Raw genomic sequence first — 20,511 nt, forward strand, 5'->3', positions numbered from 1 at the left:
AAGATCATGGATTCAAAGCTGGAAGGTAGACGTATCCTCATTTTAAGATGAGGGTGCAGGGATCTGTCTCAAAATCACATTCTTACCGGGGAAACTGTGGCTCGGCCCTTAACTCTACCGTGGTCTCCTCCTCTTCCTTTTGATCCCTTTACTGTGCTTCGCTGCTATTATCTTTCCCAGCCCCAGTTTCCAAAGGGAATGTTGGTGTGTCTACCAGGCCAGGGCTGAGTGCTTTCGTCTGATCAATCAGGAGCAATTAAGGCGCTTCTCTGGCAAGGCTGCTTGTGAGTCAGATCCCACGCTCTGCCTTGGTAGCAAGATTCCTTACTCGGGAGGAAATATCCATCCGGCCTCTGTGCTTTATAAACGCTCTTCAACAAGTGTGATCAGTTCATACCTGGGTCTGTCAAGCAAAGGTTCCCAAGGCGTTCTCTTTTGTTTTAGTGGTGTGCTGTCTCTGATGCCATGGGTCGGGGTTCGGTGTTGGAACGTGATCCTGGTTTTTGATCTGCCGTTTATAGAAAAAGGGACAGGGGCTAGGCAGAGCCTTGGAGGGCAATAACTAAGTAACTAACAGGGCTGCTGAGAATCTACCAAGAAAAGATTCTGTGCAGGGAAGCAGATCATCGCAGGTCTCTCCAGCCAGGGGAGGACCCTGGGCTTGTGCTTCCCGCAGACCACAGCCCCCATTCCTGTTGCCTCCAGGGCAACACTTCTGCTTATCGCTAATGAGCCCAGCTAGGTGGAGAGTATTGCTTTCATCTGTCTCGGTGCCTTATGCCACCGCGGGGCAGTGCCTGGGTTCTGAGGAGGCAGGGCAGGCACTGGGCTTGTTTTCAGAGCCATAGGAAACACCAGGGTTCAAGCCTAAGACACAATCGATTCACGTGACCACACTGCATGAAGGAGAGGCCCCCTTGCAGCTTTGCACTGGGGATCTTCAGTTAAAGTTGCTGACCACAGCCCATGGATTGTGACTTAGTATTTAGGCAAGACGTGTGGTTTTAAGTGAGTCCAGTATCCTATTCCCTGGGAAGGTGGGCGTGAGAGCCCAGATGAGCTGTTCATTTTCCTGCCTGCCCCAACATCATGACAGGGAGATGGAGCTTCTTGGGACTTTGCTTCTTCCAGTTGGAGGAGACTGGGTTAGAGCTCAGAGATGAGAGAGCTGCCTTTCCTGACCCAGGTGGTGCCGGGAAGCCCTCTGCAGGTGCTGGGAGCCCAGGTGCTCATCTCTGTGCTACAGGCTTTGTAAGTGCCATTGTTTTCGTGAGCTTTTACTGAGAAAAGGCCTTTATGAGTCCACATGCGACTGTTGCAGATGGAATGCTTCAGTTATTCTGAGAATATTTGCAGATATCATTAGGTAACTGTGGCAGCAACTGCTGTGGGCTGTTTTGTCACCTAGAGCTCACACAGTGGCATCCTGATATCCTGTTCCTCTGAAGGTGACTGCATTTGGAGATGTCTTTGAAGAGGTAAGGAAGTTGAAATTAGGGAGGGTCCCGATAAGGGTGGCATCTAATTCAGTGGGACCCATGTCCTCAGGAGAGGAGGACATGGACACACACAGGGCTGATCCTGAGAGAGACCTCAGAAGATGCCACCGACAGGCCCAGGAGACAGGCCTCAGGAGAAGCCAGCTGGGTCCACAGCTCATCACAGGCTTCAGCCTCCAGAACCAAGAGCACGCATGTGCATTTGGAGCTGCCAGCCCCAGTACTTGGTATGGTAGCTCTAGCAAGCTAAGGAGGGGTGATTTCAAGTGTTGTTGAGGACATGCGCTGCTTCTCTCCCTGGTTGATGTCATTTAAACCTGGTTAAATATTGGTGGCAGTTTCCCCTTTCCACTTCCCTGCTGCCACCGGGGAGGGTCTGCTTTGGCAGACCTGCGAAAGGCCTGGATCTCTTGAGTCAGCGATTCCTTTTGGGTCCAGGCCTTTGCACAGGTCTAATTATATCTGGAATGCCTCTCTTGAGAAGAATTTATGGCTTTATAAGTGAGTGTTTCCACTCAGCGGAAGTTGACAATTGAAAGACTTTCCTGCCGCCTTCCACACCAGGCCAGGACTCTGGGAGGAGGTGTGTAAGGGGAAAAGCTGGGCGAGGGCCCTGTGTCCTGGGGGCAGCCGGTAGGTGGGTCCAAAGACAGACCTGGTGGCAGGCGTGGCACCCTGGTCACCCCGGGCTGCCCTGGAGTCTCCCAGGTAGAGGATGACCCCAGAGGACCAGGAGCCCAGGAGGGAAAGGGGAGGAGGGGGTGGGACTGGCCCTTGGCCTTTGAGATTCAGATGCAGCGGAGGCCTCTGATCCACTCAGCCTGGGCTCTGGGCTCTCACCCTAGTTCTGTTGAGGAGCCTCTCTTTGTTCTGCCCTTTCTGATCACCCTTGCAGCTCTTTTCCCACATTGTTCTTTTCCTTTCTCTCCCCTCCTCCTCTGCCCTTCTTCCCCTTCCTCCTTCCTCTCCCCCTTCCCTCCTGCACTTGTGGAAGCAGAGCCAGATGAATCACAGCCTGTGCCTGTGGGTCTTGCATCCAAGGATTCCACCAACTGCAGATCAGAGATGTTTGGGAAGAAAATTACATCTGCAGCAAACATGCACAGATCCTTTTTCTTATCCTCATCCCCTGAGCAGCGTACCGACTGTTCGCACAGTGTATTCGTGGCTTTATGTTTCAGAAGTCATCTCGAGAGGACGTGCCGGTGATGTGCAGAGACGATGCTGTTTGAGTGAAGGGCTGGAGCATCTTGGGTTGGGCACGGGGTGAGGTGCCTGTAGGGCCACTTGGAGGGATGACTGTACTTTCTTTTGCAAAATCCCTTCATTGTTCCCTCTCCTAACCCGACCTCCACTCCAGCCTCCCCTTGCAGAGCCCATCACATCCCTGGAGGTAGAGGCTGTACTTTCTCTGGATCTGAGGAAGGACTAGAACTATGGATCCCTGGGCTCCTGTCCAGCCCCACTGTCTGCCGTGAGATCTAGGGCACCGTTGTAACCTGTGACTGCCTTTCTATATTTGTAAAGTAGGGATAATAATAGTATCCACCTTCAGGGCTCTGGGGAATTAAATGGTATCCCTGAATTAATGTCCCTGAAGTGCCTCAGGCTGCACCTGGCCCAGTGTGTCCTCCCTGTGCACTGGACGTGGTCACCTTGGAAAGGGCAGCTGTCATCCCGGGGAGGGGAGCCTGGGCTCCTGAGGAAGGCACCACAGGGCTGACTCCTGAGACCCTGGGCAGAAGTGTGGGCAAGGGGCGGCCGTCCCACTGACCTCTCCGGTGGGCATTGGCCCCATTTCGCTGAGAAGCATTGTTTGTACAAAGCCACTCAGCTTGGCGATTTTGGCCTTGAGAGTCTTTGCTCAGTTGAAAATACCTTTTGATCTTATTCAGAATGGAACAGGGCCACCGAAAGTGTTCTGTGCACCTCTTAAAACAAATGGCCACGTGTGCTGTCGCGGACCAGTCCCTGGCCGGCTGGCGGGAGTGTGGGCCGGGCAGACCAGTGGTGCCAAGTGGGCAGGCCCGTGGCAACCCTCTTGTGTGACATTTGATGACAGCTTGTGGCAGTGGGAATGCCCAGGAGCGCAGGTCTGCGAAGCTCGTGTGCTGTGCCTGGTGGAGCGAGCTGCCCCTCCTGTCCCTGGGAGGCCGCCTGGGGATCGGAGTTCCTGGTGAGGGCTCCTGCTGGGTGCCCTGAGCAGTCTGCTGGGAAAAGCGCCCTTTGCACCAACACCGTTACCCGGTGCCAGCTTTTCACTCCCCGAAACTTCCAATGACAGCGTGCTTCCCTGGGAACCCCCGCCCACTGAGATCCTTGCCTGGGGTGCCTGCGCAGCACCCCACGGCTCCCCGAGTGTGCCCTCCTGAGGTTTCTTCAGTGCTGTTGGGTCGGCGCGCTAACTCGGTGTTCTCAGTTACCAGCCGCCTTTGATCCAGTTCCCCGTCATCCAGGTATTCTATTTCTTGTTTCTTTTTGGTACTGGGCATTGAACCCAGGGGCACTTTGCCACTCAACTACATCCCCAGCCTTTTTGGTCTTTGTTTTTTAAACCTGTGGGACAGGGCCTTGTTATGTGGCCAAGCCTGGCATCACACTTGTAGTCTTCCTGTCTCAGCCTCCCGAGTCGCTGCCCCAGGTGTTCTGTTTCTTGATGCCCCTGAGCCCCTGGATCAAGAGCACACGTGTCCTTACTTCTCAGCCAGCCAGTTCCTCTGCTCATAAACCCTTGCATGGCAAGTCTTGGTGGACCAGCCAGCCACCTCCGATCCTGGGAATGCAGGGGACTCTCCAGTGAGTCAGCACCCCCTCCTCCGCACACTGAGCCTGGCACGGGCCCCGCCAGCAGGGTGAGCAGGGGAGCAGTGGTTCCACTGCGCAGCCCCCACTGGCGGCTTTCCGGAGGCCCTAGGCCCCTTCCCTCTGACCAGCACCCCAGTCCCTGAACTGAAACAAGCCCTGGGCTCTCTGCAGGCAGCCGCGCTCCGGGCGGGGGCCCTCCCCAGCACACAGTAACCGTGTTTTCATGTTTTCCACCGAGGGAGGGACAGGCTTTCTCAGGGCGGCCACCCAAGATCAGCTGCAGCTGAGGATTTTGTGGTCAGGGGAAGAAATGAATCACCCTCTTCTCTGTCTTTCCCTAACCACTGGAGACTTCAGGGATAAACTTGTGGGCGGCGGTGGGGGCACTGCAGAGGAGGGGCATAAACAGAGCCCCCCGGGGGTATCCCATGTCAGCTGGCCTTGTGATCTGTGGCATGACCGAGGTAGGACCACTGCCTTCCAGATCAGTCTTGAAACAACTACCTGGGCTGATGAAGCCACCCACGCGTCCGGTGGCACATATTGAGTAGGCCTGTGATGAGGGCCAGGGTCCAGAGACAGTGTTGCCATCTGCTGCAGGGTTGTACAAGTGGAAGTGTCAGGGCCCGCGACAAGCACAGAGGAGGAGTGCCTAGGTGTGGCCAGATGTGGGGGAGCCGGTGAGGCCAGCTGGGAGAACGTCGGCTGGGGGACTTATGTGCCCGGCTCCAGTGAAGAGTGGCTCCAGTGAAGAGTAGGATTTAGCTCCTCCTCCTGGTCCCAGCAGGAGACGAGGTGAGACTGGGTGGAGGGAGAGCAAGCAGGCCGTGTGTCCAGTGATGACACATTACTGTTGGCGCTGCAGGGAGCGCTTTGCAGGTTGTCAATCTGATGGCACAGCCATCCTGGCGCCGTTGCCCCCTCACTGCAGAGTGAAGACCCGAGCGGGCTCGAGGTCTGTTTCCCCAGGTTACGTGGGGTCTGCATCACTTGGGCTGTGGAGCCTGGGCTCTTAGCCACGGTGGCAGCGGGGTGGCGGGGCGGCAGGCCTGGGGTCGGGAGTGGGTTTCCTTGCTGTTTGTTGCAGTACCCGGGATGGGACCCTTGCCGTGCTGGGCCAGTGCTCCACCTCCAAGCTGCACTTTACCCTGTCCCAGGAGCGGGCATTTTGTTCCTCAGGTGAAAGTTACAGGTGTCTGAGTGGAAATGTGTCCTGATGAGGGTTGAGGACGGTTTTCTGAGCGTGAGCTGATTCTGATGTGGGGCGGGGAATCCAGGAGGAGGATGGGGAGTGGAGAGGCAGCAGCCTGGGCGCTTGGTGGGAGGAGACAGGTAGGGGCTGGAGGGCTTGCGGGTGGAGGAGGGGCTTTTGTTTCTGTCCGTCATTAAATGGGACATGAGGAGGTGATTATGATTGACGGCACAGTCCACCTGCCAGTTCTGAACAGCTGGCCTGAGGTTACCCTAACAAGGGGACAGGACAGCTCGGAATAGCTGGGGTGGGAAGTGGGCAGCCAGGGCTGCAGAGAGGAGCCCCTGGATGCTGGAGCCAGCCTCTGTCCTGTGATCGTCACGTGGGGTTTGGTGACAGACTTGATGCCCCTGCATATGCCGCAGACTCTCTCAGAGATGCAGAGTCCGATGGCTGAGTGCCCAAGAGATGGCCGTGTAGTGGTTCAAGGACCATGTTTGAGGAGCCCTGGTCTAAGGCTGAGGTTCGGATGGACTGTCCCTTGAGCTTGCCCACGTGGGGTCTTAGAGGAACCAGGCAGGGGCATAGTGTCGGAAGCAGACTGTGATGTCACTTGGCCTTTGCTAGACAGAGCAGGAAGAGCCAGGAGGTGGATCTGAAGAGCTGAGGTGGAATGGAGGCTGGGACATGAGCCACCATCGCTGCAGGGGCAGTTTGGGAGAGGCTGGCCAGTGTGGGAGGTTGTAGGCAGAGGACAGGCTGTGAGGCGAAGGGGCAGGGCAGATGTTAGCCTTGGGTCAGTCACTGTGTGGCCATGGGAGATGGCCGGGGAACTCAAGGAACCGACCGGGGCAATGGAGGCACCAGGTGTGACTGGGCTCAGCTGGTTGCCCCCTCGGGGCGGAGGAGCTGTATGGGAGCCCCCAGGAATGAAAGGACCTGGGAGTCCCTTCAGCTGCTTCCTGTAACCCCTCCTTGCCCAGCCAAGCAGCAGCATCCGCGGCTGGGACAGGGCTCCCTGGTTCAGAGTGCCTCTGCCGGCTGCTTCTGACCCTCTGGCAGCACCCGGGGAGCTGAGAAGCGCCTTTTCCAGGTTCTGGAAGTTTTGTCTTGGTTGCAACCAACCAGGTCCCCATCGTCAACAGCACTTTTGGGGATGGGGTGTGGTGCTGGCAGGAAGACGCTGTGAAGATTAGGGGGTGCTGTGAATCGTGTAGACTTCCCTGTTGGGTTTTGCATGCCCCCTCTTGGTCTGGAACCGCTGCTGGTTTTGAGGGGAGGCATCAATCTGGTGAAGTGGCTTAGCGGCCGTGGAGTGGTCCTGTGCTTCTGATGGAGTTCCTGTGTCCCTAACCCCGCAACCCAAACATAGCCCTGTTCTTGCTGGATGCTGGTGGCCAGTGTGCAGCCAGTGGAGGAGAAGACCCACTTTTCTTCCCTGTTAGTGTTTCAGGGGGCCCAGTACTATCCCAAGAGCTCCAGTGCTAGTTGTAAGCACCGTGGGAGGTGGCCACTGCCACCCACAGATACAATTTGTTGTCCTCAGTGGGGACACTGAGCAGAGACCCGGTGACTGATGTAGGTAGGGAATGTCCCTGTGTCCCCCTCTGCCTGGTGCCTGGAGAACGGGGGGGTGTTGGGCTTTGAACAGGCTTCTGAGGTGTTCTGCTTCGGCATTTACAGAAAGAAATAAATTGTATCTTCAAGACCCTTGGGCATGGATAAAAGATTAACAAATGTCTCTACAATCAAACCCCAGCTGGGATGCAGAAATGGTAACCATATCAAAATGGGCTTCTCCAGAAGCTGGGCTTTGGGGACTGATAAAGACCCCAGGGCATCATTTGTGGCCTGGATTTTGATTTTCCTGTAAGTCCCGGATTTTCTAAATCTCTGGGGTCAGCAGATCTAAAAGAAATCTTGGTTCCAGATGTCATGAGATGGATTTAGGTTGTTTTTGGTCTCCGATGGCTCATGGTATTTGTTCTCCTCTGGGAGACTGTTAGGAGAATCCGAATCTGAGGCTTCCCCATGCTTTGCCTTGCTGGGAACATCTTGTGAACACAATCTGTGGATGCTGTGTTAGAAGAGTCCCCTGCAGTGAATCCTACAGAGCAAAATGTGCCAGACAGACCTGGACCCCCTGTGCATGAAGCCAAGGAAGACTGGGTCTTGCATAGGGACTTTGTGGCCTTTCTGTGCCCACTCCAGAGCTGCCTTGCATTTGTCATGGGGGCAGGTGAACAGTGGTGTGTGCACCTGGCCACTTCCTCCACATTCCCCTGCTGCACCTCCGCAGAGCTGAGGTGGAGGCTGGGAGGAAGGGACCCTCGCTCTGATCGCTGCCTATGGCGTGCCTACACCGACCTTGCCTCACGTGGGAGCTGCTGTTTGTTTCCATAAAGTAATGATTAGTAGATTTGACTTTAATGTCTTAAATCCCATGTGCCTGACACTTAGCAAGAGAAAAACACCAGGACATTTCTGACCTTCCCCATATTTGGGAGACTACTCATGATGGACACTTACTAGAATGTTATAAAGCCAGTCTTCTCATTGGCTGATGTTGGTGGATATGGACTCTCATTTGGGCTTAGATACTTGCTTTGGTCTCATTGTCCCAGGCTGTGTGGCAAAAGGACTGGGTCCAAATCCTTCAATGTTCCTTTTGCATGGGGCAGATGACAGTTTCTTCCTCTATCATATGGCAGTTCCCATTTGCAGAGGGTGACATCTGTGTGTGAGGTGTGCAGGGGAGGGGACTGAGAGCAGGCCACCAGGTCCCAGGGCTCCTCCAGGGCCAGTCAGTCCAGCTGTCCTTCCCCACTGTGTCTCAGGGGTCGGACCTTCACACACCTCGCTTAGAATATTTTTAATTAAAACCAGTGCAACATTGCTTAGATGTAGACTTTTTTTTTTTTAAAACCCTTCTGGCATTTTAATCATGTCCATGCTATCTGTGCATTTTAAATGACAAACTGATGACTTGTCTGTCTCAGGGTGAGGGCTGTCAGTGCCTCCTCTACGACCCTTGCCCTTCTTCCCGTTGGGAAACTGGAAATAGTGGATTCTCTCTTTATAGAGACCTTTTGGAGCTTTTCACTAACATATGCAGAGGGGGAAAGAATGGTTGGATTAAAAAAATAGTGAAGTGAAAGGTTGGAAAATGTCACTCATTTCCATGTGAGTGTGTCTGGCTTGTATCTTGGAGCAGAACTCACCTGCTGCCGTTTTGCCCCCGGGGCCATTTGGCAATGTCTGGAGGCATTTTTGACTGGCACAACTGGGGAGGGGCCTCCTGGCATCCAGTGAGTGGAGGCTAGGGCTGCTGCTCCACAGCCTGTGCTACCCAGGATGCCCCACAGCAAAGAATGACCCAGCCCAAACTCAGCAGAGCCCGGGGTGAGACACCCTGTCCTGGCGAAGGCCACAGACCACCTCCCTCTGAAGACATTTTTGATTGTTTAGGTCTCAACAGTTGTTTCCTGCCTCTTTCTTACCACATCTAGCCCTTTCTTCTGCTGTTGGCTTTGGATGGCACTTGTGGGTCCTCAGCCACCACCCTTCTCACCAGCTCTCCTGGTCCCTGCAGAGAGCTCTGGCAGGCCAGTGCTTCCCACCTCCATTCACCTGCCAACAGCTGCAGCTGCAGCTGCAGGGGGGTCTCAAATCCACTGCCTTGGGGGTGGAGGAGCCCGGCTTTGCCTGCAGGTGAAATTCTCTGCAGGTAGAGTGCAGACCCCACCCTCGGCGCCCTGCAGGTGTGTTTGCAGATTGTTAGCTTCCTGTGTGTTCATCTGTCATCCAGGAGTCTGGGAAGGCTGCTCAGAGAAGGCCTGTGTTGGCAGAGTACTGAGCTGGACTCACTGGGGAGGGCCCCCACCCCTGCCCTGCCCTTCCCACCTACAAGGACTCCCAGCGCAGCACCTTGCCCAGATCCACAGAGACCTTCTGACCAGAAGTGGCCTGAGGAAGCCCTTTCTTCTAAGGTCAAGCCAAATTCAGTTTTTTGATAAGTAGCCCCTGGCTGCCTCACTCATTAGTGTCGAAATTGTGGCCATGCTGTCCTTGAGGTGACATTGAGAAGCCTCCAGGTGCCATTGAAAAGATATGGAGGACAGGTGCCACCTGCCAGGTTCCATTCACACACAGCTGACATCTCTCTTGCCCTGCTGGCAGGGACTGCATGTGGGGCTGGTCTTGGGGAGCAGCTGGGGAAGGGGGAGGCAGGGAGGACTCCTGTGGCTTTTTCCTGCTGGGTGAGAAGGCCCCTGCTCGAAGGACAGCGTGCTCGTCCCTCCTGTCCCTCTTTGGTGGGCAGAGCAGAGTCAAGTCCTCATCTCTTTTACAATTCCACTTTTAACCTTCAACTTACAAAATGAGAAAACTGGGGTCCTTGAGGAGTCCACCACACGGGAAGTGTGGCAGAGGGGTCAGTCCCTGGAAGCTGAGACCATAACTCTTCCAGCCTTAATGATGTGACTCACGCCTCATGCTGGAAGGTAAAATATATAAAAGTGCCAGCAAAACGGAAATGTCTCGTTGGCTTCTTCAACTTATCTGTCAGTTATCCGGTTACCAGAAAATAGCCTTTAAGGACCCCTGCAGGAGGCTTTGTTGGCCCTGGAGTGGGCGTGCTGAGGCCTGGGCTCACTTGGTGGTTGGCTGGTTTCAGTTGCCAGCAGCGGAGGTTCTGCTAAGAGACTGTAAACGTGATTACTAGCTGTCAAGTGGTGTTATTTGGAAAGTGAGCTTGTGACGCTCACAGATGGCTCTGCTGCCGACTGCCAGAGGTTCCCTGTAAGGAAGCCTTAGCAGCTCTCCTGATGCTTGTGGGATTCTGCTCTCATCGAGGGGGTTTAATTCATAGGTGGCTAGAAACGGGCCAGGACAGAGTGGTGGAGGGCGGCCAAAGATCTGGTGAACTTGGGACCTGGAGAGGAAGGGGGTTGAAGGGGCCGTCGCCCTCTGTGGTCCTACCCTCTAGGTTGGTGGAGTCCCTGCTGCCTGGCTGCTTTATGGTTTGGGTGTAGCAGTGAGCTCAGCTACAGGACTTTTTTTTTTTTTTTTTTTTTTTAAAGCCAAATGATAGTATGCTGTTTGGCATAGAAAAATCAAGAAATGTTGACCTGGTGGAGTCCAGGAGCTGCAGGAAAATTAAGCCAGATGCCACTTGGACATAGCATGATGATTTTCTTTCTTTTTTAGAGAAGGCAGGTCTGGCTTTGTGAAAGGGGATTTAGATTTCAGAGTGACAGGCTCTGGAGCCCATGTCCTCTATGCATTGGGAGAGCCCATGTCTCCAGGGCGGTGGGGAGAGGCAGTTCTCTGCCACCAAGATTTTCAAGCCAGATGGTCAGACCTGACGTGGACACCTTGAGGCTCGTGGAAAATCAGTGCTTGCTCCTGGGAGTAATGCAGGAGGATAAGGAGCACACTGGCTGAGGAGGAGGCTCCTGCCAGGTTGGTGTTGTCTAAGGTGGCGCCAATGGATTCTTCTACTCTGCAGCCTGCATTCTACTACGGCAGAGCACAAAACCTGGGGTGGATTCCGGACAAAGGCACAGATTGGGTAACACCAACAGTCCAGTATTTGAACTTTAAAAGGAACTTTAAAGGAATGCTGTTTTATTTATTTACTTGTTTATTTTACTTCGGCTCTACTAATACCTCAGATAACAAGCAGAAGGTTAATTGTGGACCAGCTCCTTTCATATTAAAGTTCAGCTCTGTATTTGAAATTTGCCAGAGTCTTGGGTGGTGAGCCAAGGTGGAACTCTGGGTTCTGGTCCCACCATTGTCCCTACCAGTGCTCCCTCCGCAGCTGAAGCGTGGGAGCTTCAGATCCTCAGCTCACAGATCCTGGGACCCTTACGTTCCCTCACCTGCAGCTGTGATGGTTTAGACTTCCGTGTGCTGGGCACTGCAGCCGTCTCTGGGGTCGTCACTCATGTTTGTCTCTCTTTTGGTAAGATCACTGAGCACTAGTATTCTCTTGCAAGTCTATGGAGTCTTGGAGGACGGAGACCCTGCCTTGCCGCCGTGAGGCACTGCAGTAACAGCATACATTCAATGAGTGAGCAAACCCGCAGGGGGAACAGAGTGAGACCCTGGTAGGACCACCTCCTGATGTCTTGTCCAGGCATCATTTGCTGTTCGTCAGTGTCAAGTTTGCCAACACTCATGCACAGGTTTTCTGCTCTTCGTTCTCACCAGAGTAGAATGCTAATGTGTGCTAAGATCAAAGAAATTCCAGTAGCTCAGGAACGGGCACAAGCAGTGCAAACCCAAGATCTTAGGCTCCACCCTCACCGGTGGGCTGTGCACTCTGGGGGATGTACCCTCCCTCTCTGAACCTCTGCATCCCACTAGCCCAGCAGCTCTAGAAATGTTCTGAGAGATGCTTCCTGTTTGGCTACCATTCCAGCAGTTGGTGGTTCTTGGGTCTTATCAAAGGTAAGATGGATTTACTGAGGACCTCACCGTTTAGTGAGGCCATGACAGTACCACTTCCAGAAGCTGAGATCAAGTGTCAGGTGGAGCAAGCAGTGACCCTGTGATGGTGGGAATCATGTGGAGGAAGCCACTGACAGTGCTCAGATGTGGTTTCATTGTCTTCTGCAAGAATAAAGTGAATCGCCTAGCAGTCTGATTTATTTCACCAAATTTGAAAATTTCAGTGAGGCAAAAATCCAGATTTCCTAGACTTTCAAAAAAGGCCTTACCCGACTTATCCTTACGTCACTTTCAGTGTCATGAATGCACTAGATGTCACAAAATGTTACAAGGTTAAAGTAGGGAGGGCCATCTCTCCGCTGTGTCCGTGTGGGGAGCCCTGGGCAGTGCTTGGCCTCCCTGCTCCCACCTTGCCCAGGGCAGTCAGTCTCTCGGGCATTGCCAGCCTGGGGAAAACCAGGTAAGCCTCCGGCTTGATGAGTGTGCATTGCGTTTTCCTTCTGAAACTTTTAAACACAAACTCTGAAATAGTACATCTGTATACACAAAGAACTGACCTGTCCATCAGCTGTGTAAAAACACTGTGCCACAGCGGACAATTCAAGACCATCAGCAGTTGGAGCCAAGTGGGAGAGTTTGATGGGAGGGAGATTCAACTTTAAAGGTTCATGGTGGTTCAGAATGCCTGGGCCCTGGTGTTTAACCAGTTTAGTCCTCCCAAGAGTGCTCAGAGTTTGGGTGCTGTTTTCCTCACCCCCATCTCCGGGTGGAAGAACCGAGAGGCCTGACCTGCTGGCCTGCATCCTCCATCCTGTCGGCAGGGACAGCTCAGGCTTGTCTACAAGGAACCTTCCACCACACACTGGGATTTAAGATGCCCCTAAAAATTACTCAGGAGGCAAATTGTGGTCTTCCTCCCAGAAGCCAGTGGCTCATCACCCAGGGGAGCCGCTGGCCTCCTCTTTGTTCTTGTTGTCCTGGGAATACATCTGTTCCGTGTGGAGGTGGAGGGTCACAGGTATCAAGGATACTCTTTTAAACAAGTCCTCTGAGTTGCGTCCTCTTCAGGGCTGCGTGGTTGAGAGCTGCCTCAGATACATCCGCAGCCGGTGGGAGATGAGCCTTGTTTTGGTGCTGCAGACCAGGCCCTAGAGCACTGTAGGTTTCTTTAGGGTCCAGGCTTTCCTGCTGGCTGTTGCCCTAGAGGATCCGGTCCGCACAGCGTAAATCCACTCCGGCGCTTGGCCTTGGCCACCCGCCGCGCTCGCCGCCGCCGCCGCGCTCCCGGGACTCTGCCGGCTGGGCTGAGCGCGCGGCCCGCGGTCGCTGCACGTCGGCCCCCGCCCGTCCGCCCCGCCCCGGCGCGCATTTCCATTTTAAACCGCCACCCGCCCCTCGACCGCGGCCGGCGCAGCTGCCCGCGTCCTGAGCCCAGCGAGCGGCGGAGGCCGCGGAGTCCCCGAACTGTGCACGGGCGGCCGGGAGATGCGCACGGGTCCCGCGCCGTAGACAATGAAGCCGCGGGCGCCGCCGCCCGCCCTGGGCCCTGCGCGCCGCGACCGCACCTGCCGGCGAGACTGTCCCCGCGCCTGACCGCCCGCCGCTCCGCCTCATCCAGCCCGGGCGGCCCATGGCTCGGCGCTCCGGACCCGGACCCCGGCACTTGGGCCGCGCGGCGCACGGGCTGGCGGGCACCAGGGTCGCCGTCCCCGCGGCCTGAGCGCGGCCCTTGCTGCGAGCGGGGGGCGTGGGCCCCAACCCCGCCCGCCCTCCCCGCCTCACCCGGCAACTGCCTCGACTGCGCGGCCCGGCCGGCGGGCGCGCTGGACGCCGCGGGGTTCCGGAGGGTGGCGCGGCGACAGCGGCCCGGGGAGACATGTACCTGCTGGACGGCAGCGGCGAGCACGCGTCGCCGCCCGCGGACGCGATGCCGCGCGGGACGCCCCCCAGGAAGACCGTCTACCGCATCTCCGTGACCATGGTCAGAAAGGAGCAGCTACCCGAGCCGGGCACCGGTGGCCCCGACCCGCGTCCCGCTCGGCGACCCCGGCCCGCGCCTTCCCCGGACGCACCCGGGCGACTCGTGGAAGAGGCCGAGGAGGCTGCGGGCCCTGAGGACCTGGAGGGTTTTCAGTCGCGCTCCTGGGACTTCCGCACCTTCCGCACCCGGAGCACCGGGCAGCTGGAACTCGGCAGACTCCGGCCTTGCTCACGCGGCCCCGAGTCCGCGGCCCTGGAGGGCAGTCCCCCTGCTGTGGAGGGGTCCGGCTCGCCTGAACCCGGCAGCCCCGACGTGGAGGGGCCCCGGGCCGCGCCCCTGCGGCGGAGTCTCAGCTTCAGGGACTGGAGCGGGTCCGAGGCACCGCGGAGCCCGGCCCTGGGCGGCGGGAGGCGCCACAGCAGCTCTGGAAGCCTGGCATGGCCGCTGGGCGACGAGATCGAGGCCGGCCCGGAGGCCGCCCTGGAATCCGCGACCGCTGCGCAGCCAGCCTCGGAAAAACGCAACACCCTGGATGTCGGCGAGGTGCTTAGCAAGAACGACGCGCTCTCCGACCTGGAGCGCTGGGAACGCAGCAAGAGCAAGAACCGCACGCTGGACAACAGCGACCTGCAGCGGCTGGAGCGCGCGCGGGCCGCGGCTGCGGGCCCGGGAGCAGCCTCGGAGCACCGACTGCTGCGCTTCTTCAGTGGTATCTTCGCGCGTAGAGACGGCGGCCCTGGCAGCGGGCCCTCCCCTCGGAGCGGTGCCTCGCGATCTCGCGGCTACTTCAGCAGCCTGCGGCGGGCCCCAGCGGATGCACACTCGTCCAGCGCAGAGAGCATCGACGGGTCCCCGCGTAGAGGTGGGCAGCCTGGCCGGAGGGCTCCAGGGAAGAGGGGAGTGGTGGGAGCTGGTCGTCCCCCCAGCGTCTTGCTCTGGGGAGCATAGTGGGAGCAGCTTATGAATCCGCTGGCCCAGGTCACACAGACCAGCAAGCGGCTGGACCCCATGTGAACTCTGCTGTTTCCCCAGCAGTACTGCGGCAGTCTAGTTGTTGCGACTGCCCCTACTCCTAGCTCTATGTGGTCCCGCGTTTGAGGTTTATCTCCTTAAACATGGTGAACTTGACCTGGTCTGCCTCTCCTGCAGATGCTGGCTCAGCCCTTAGCAGACTGTGCTACCTGTGGGGCTGCTTCAGGGAGCCAGACTTGGCCTTGGTAACTTCACAGGAGCAACTGCCTGCCAAGAGAATCCAGCCTTCCTCCTGGTGTATTCCACACTGCTCCCTCCCAAGGGCAGTCTGCCTGCTGGGGTGTGGCCTTGACTGATTTGGCTGTCCCTGCTCCAGAACTCTTGGTAAAGATAGAGCTGGGTGGGAGATGGAGAGGCAGGGATTTAGGCCCCTCTCTCCACAGCTTTTCTGCTGAGCGGGTTCTCAATGGGGAAAGCAAGTCTGGAACAGGATTCTGTTTCCTAGTAATGTGTGTGAGGCTACAGGCAGGAAAATCGCAGGTCTTCAGTCAGCTCTGAACCTTCAGCCCTCTGTTCTCTTACACCTGCGGGTAGGGGCCCTGCAGGGATGGTTGGAGGCAGACAGGAGAATATTCCCCTGCAGGAATCAGTTAACCTGCTAGCATTTAGTGGTCAGAAACTGTGCAACACTGACCCCATCTCGGCATCCTCTGAAGGGCAAAGGCTGGGTGCAGGGTGGGGTTAGGATGTTGTCCTACTGGTGTGCAAGAGGAGGTACACCTAAGGTACCGTAGCCACAGGCGTGTGGCCATACATCTGGCTACCAAGAAATCCTTAATCTTTCTGGCACCCTGATGACCAAGCCTGCTGCTGGTCCAGGTGGAGGTAGTTGAAGCAATGAAGGGTGGCCTTTGATTAGCCAATGTCAGCTGCCGCCCAGCCAGCCCTGGAGAGAGGATTTCTCCCAAGTGTGCAGGTGTGCAAGTTGGCCCAGGGTGCATGGTAAAGACGACCAGAGCGCGGGATTCACTGCCCCAGCTGAAGTGTTGAAAGGTAAACTGAAGTCAAAATGGTCCTCAGATGTAGAGAATGCTCGGTCAACACCGAGCAGCTGTGTTGTGTTGTGTTTATATCCCTGGGTTATTGTATTAAAAAGGATATGACAGGAAGTTACCTATTGCCAGACTTGGCTGTTTGGTTTGTCATGTCTCTTAACGTGCCTCGGAGCACTTTAAGGGACACAGTGTTTGACTCCAACCATTAGTCCATTCTCCCTGTGTGCTCTTAAGATATTAGAAAATGGCTTGGTTGTAAGAGACTTGGTTTGCATGAAGTTGCTATTGCCATCTTTTGTGTTCAGAGGAGGTTCGACTCTGAAGGTCCTGTTTCTCCCTCTAATGGCAGGTCTGCTTCTTTGTTCTTGTGGACTTTGTAGAAAATAGTAATTAGCCGCTTGGGTTCCAGACACGTACCCATCTCTGTGTGAGAGGGAGAGAAAGGGAGGGAAAGAGATGTACAGACATGATTTTAGAAGGAACAAGCTTCATCATGGAACCTGTTGATACAAGTTAAAAGCATTTGAGGTTTTGGTGTTTCCTTTCTGGGACAAATGGATTGATAGTAGATTTGCAGTAGTAAAGGTGTGAAGTATATTGGAATTTCTCCCCTAGGGCAGTATAACTTAACAATGGTAATAATTACAGTAATGCTCAGTTGGTCCCTTGTGGTCACTCCTTTTCTGGATAGAATCATTTTGGTCTGAGACATAACAATGGTCTAGCATGGTGGGTTTTGCAGAAAAAATGAAGTTTTAAATGAGCTAGGTGACAATACACACATTAATTCTAGGGCCTCACTTCATTCTGAAGTTCTAGGCAAAAAAAAATTTTTTTTTTTTTTTTTTTTTTTTTTTAAACTGCAACTGGGTAAAATCTTTGCTTTTAGTGACAACATCTGGAGCCTTAGTAGCTTTTTTTTTTTGGTGAGACCACTACTGTGCCTGTTCCAGGTGAACTTTGCAGAACCTAAAGCTTTCAGGATTTCTTGTTTTATTAGACTTCTTCAGTTTTTATGCATTCATTTTCTGTGACATAAATTATTCACAATTTAGGTGGTGGTTAATGAAGTTTGGAACTTAGGAGAAAGTCCCACCCTGAGGTCATGCTCAGATGCTGTGGGGCTGTGCTCACTTTCCCTGTACGTGCCCCCAAGGGCAGACCCATAGAGTCCCGCACAAACTCTCCAGCCAGGTGCAGAACTCAGCAATTTTGGCTGTTAGTAAGGTGAATTGGTGCATGTCCTAGAATGCCACCTGGGAGGTGGGACAGCTCCTTCAAGCCACACACTGGTATTGTGTAGCAAAGCCTGAGGCTGATCACACTTCAGTGGAATAAATAGTGATCAAAAATAGCCTTATGTCAGCTCAAATCTGCTTTGCCACACACAGTTTGCCAAGCATTTATGAGCAAAAGTTCCATTCTTGGTCCTTTTTGGTTTCAAAATTACATCTACTGGTGACCTGAAACATAATGGGTATCATGAGGTACATGCCTTTAACTCTTGGCCATAATGTTAAAATTTGGGGTTCACAAAAATCAAAAGGAAATTAGAGGGGATGTCACCTGGGGTTGGAATCTTTCTAAAAAAAAAAAAAAAAAAAAATATATATATATATATATAAAGCTGGCCATAAGAAAATTAATTTTAACACACTGAGCAATTATTACATTAAGTAACTTACTTGGCTTCTTAAAATTAAACGCTCAGTCTTGGATAAGGTGTCCCTATTAGCACAGCAAGGCAAGATGGTTAGTCTCATTTTAAAGCATGCACTGACTCCTGTGTACACCACCTTTGGTTTTCCCTTCACCGAGGGCATTAGGAGGCAAGGATTGAAACACCTACCATTGTAGGATGATTCTGTGTATTTCTGACCCTGCTGAGGCTCCTCTATGAGGCCATTCCTGTTCTTTCCCCTGACATGTCACAGTGGCCCCGAGATTCCCGGTGCTGGCCCTGGTGCTGGCCCTGGTGCTCTGCAAGGCTCACAGCTACTGGCAAACTAGCAGACATTCCAGAAAGACCTGCATCTCATCGAGGGCAGTTTTGTTACACATGTATCAGAGGGCAGAGTCTGTTGACACAAGTATAATTTAATACAAGGAATGGCCAAATAATAGGTGATTAATGACATTGTAGGCTGTCACTCTGGTACACGTTCCCCGCATCCCAAAGGAAGCTGTTTGAGCTGGCCCACCAATGCTCCCTGAAACCAGCTGCCAGCCCGGAGTAGCCTTTAGGGTGTTCTTGTGTTATCTGGGAGGATTGATTACAGCAATAAAGTGATTTCATTGATAGCTGTGTCTAAGGTTAGCTTTTTAAATTAGTAATTTACAACTGATTTTTGACAGCTTATTTTATCAGTGGCTTCATTAGTTTCTGATTCCCTTGATTTGTGTCACTCAGCCCAGTAAGGTGATAGACATACAAACTCTTTAATGGAGAAAAGGAAGAAGCAACAATTACATCACTGATATAGCTTGACACATTGTTTTAAACCTGATCATATGTGTTTGTAACGAAACAACTCACAAGTTTCTCATTTGAAACCTTTGAACTGATGACATACTCAGCCTTTTATTATTAAAGCTGAGCATGCCTAGATAGAGTTCACTTGCTTTTTTGGTTCAATTGCAGTTGTAGATGGACAAAGTGCCTTTGTTTATTTTTATGTGGTGCTAGGGATTGGATCCAGATCTCACGCATGCTCAGGGAGCACTCTGCCACTGAGCTGAAGCCGTGAAGGCCCCCTGGCAGTATCGGGCCCTGTTGTTTGTGGTAGGGGCTGGGGCTGCTCCTCTGGAGATAGAGGCGGGTGCTACGCAAAGTGCCTGGAAAGTTCTCAGGGAGCCTTTGGGGCAACACTGGGGGCTGAGACTGCTTCCTCAAGTTGGAGCTGAGTGTCCTTCAGCACAGGTCACCTGCAGCCATTTCAGGTGACAACCTGGGCTGATATATCTTCAGAAAGTGCATCTGCTCCAGAGATTCTGCTCTTAACACCTTCCCTTTGCAGCAAGCTGTTGGGCGGTTTGGGTAGCAGACCCCTTTGCCAGGAAGCACTGGTCGTCGTCTTGGGTATATTAGCAGACATTCTTTGAGCTTTTCTGGTGTGCGGCATGTTCTTAGGCAGCAGGCACTAGAGTTGACTGCAGCAGAGCAGAGAAGTCCGTGACATATGGGGGGAGGTGGAGATGTTCCGATAAACCCCGACCCCTTGGGTGCTGAGGGAACTGGGTCTGTGTCTCTGTGCAGGGTGACCTCCTTTCCGTGCCTGCCAGTTCAGCAGACGGACCCTGCTGGGCATGGAGCATGCGTCATTTGTGTCTTGGAGAGTTTGCAGGAGGGATTGATGAGAGAAGACGGGTTGTGTGTAAGGAGTTCGTGCAGGCCTCAGACAGGTCAGACGAGCTGGATCTTGCAGGATCAGTAGGAGTTTGCCAGGTAGAGCAGACTCTTCATAGTGGAGTGGGCTGGGATTGCTGCAGCTGACTCCAGAGCACGCAGTACAACTCTCCCATCTCTGTGACTAATACCAACACTAAGCATACAAAAGGACGTTACTGTTTGTACACTCTTTTTTAAGAAAAACATATTTGTATTTTTGGCATGAGGTTTTCGTTTTCTGGTAGGAATTCTGTAGGCCTCCCCTCCCACCCCCTCAGCGCTGGGATTCTAACCCCAGCTTTGTACTGTTATTTTTTTCTCTGATGATTTGGGATAATGATGTTGATTTAAAATGATGTTACGATGTAAAATAATGAGGGGAAAAAAGCGGGGTGGAGGGGTTTATTAGTTGAAGGCCGTCCCATGATTGGGTAGGTAGGGTGTGTTCTGCTGCGGTGATTTCACCGCGTGGTTTAAAACAGAAGTGGTATTAAGGTCAACAGATTAGCAAAAAGAGGGGAGATTATTGTCTTTTTATTGTTTTGAGAGCAGAGCCATCTGCCCAGTCGCTGTCGCTGTGCTGGTCTTTGTGGGTGATGGCTCCTGACTGCCTGCTGCAGCAGGGACTCCCTGGGTCAGCTCTCTCCTGTTGACCTGGGACTTTACCATAGATACGCCCAGCATTTTAAAAAGACTCGGGTGCATGTCTGTATGCTCATCTGGTTGTAGTTCCAAGGTGGGTCTTGGCCTCTGTTTCCTTGTACTCTCTTCGTGTTTTCATTTTCCCAGCTGTTTTTCGATACCGACATCACTAACAGACCTCAACACTCAGCATGCTCTGCACACAGGCCGCTTCCCCAGCCCAGAAGGCAGGGGCGCCCTGGGCACTCGGGGAAGCCTCGTGGAAAGACCCTCTTAGGTGCATTCTCCTTTCCTAACAGGTGAAGGTAATTTTACTGGAGGGGAAACGGGTTCCTTCCCTGCTCTCCGTCCTTAGCTGGAAATGGTGAGGAGGAGTCGGGTCTGTTACTGTGACTCTGGGGTGCAGGATCTTACATGACGTAGCATGCCGGCTGTCCTGGTCAGCACACGGGAAGACTCCCTCTATTCCGTGGATTGACTGCCAGTGGGGACCAGGGGCTACAAGTGCACTTGTGGAAGTC

At 53.9% G+C, this 20,511-nt stretch overlaps 1 protein-coding gene across 11 annotated transcripts in view; it reads left to right on the plus strand.

The window, feature by feature from the left end:
- The window catches only part of AGAP1 (ArfGAP with GTPase domain, ankyrin repeat and PH domain 1), a 479,134-nt gene that overhangs the window by 117,918 nt on the left and 340,705 nt on the right, over positions 1-20,511 (plus strand). For 2 of the 11 annotated variants that reach the window (XM_079132261.1, XM_079132258.1), the window contains exon 1: positions 13,324-14,795. The exons of 6 other annotated variants lie outside the window; for them this stretch is intronic. In XM_079132261.1, the coding sequence (XP_078988387.1) occupies positions 13,829-14,795 (967 nt within the window). In that variant the 5' untranslated portion in view covers positions 13,324-13,828. Of the gene's footprint in view, positions 1-13,322; positions 14,796-20,511 lie in introns of those variants that run through there. 3 more of the 11 variants (XM_079132264.1, XM_079132262.1, XM_079132263.1) reach the window with 3 other exon arrangements.

The sequence above is a fragment of the Sciurus vulgaris genome, assembly GCF_902686455.1.
Source record: "Sciurus vulgaris genome assembly, chromosome: 3".
NCBI lineage: Eukaryota > Metazoa > Chordata > Mammalia > Rodentia > Sciuridae > Sciurus > Sciurus vulgaris.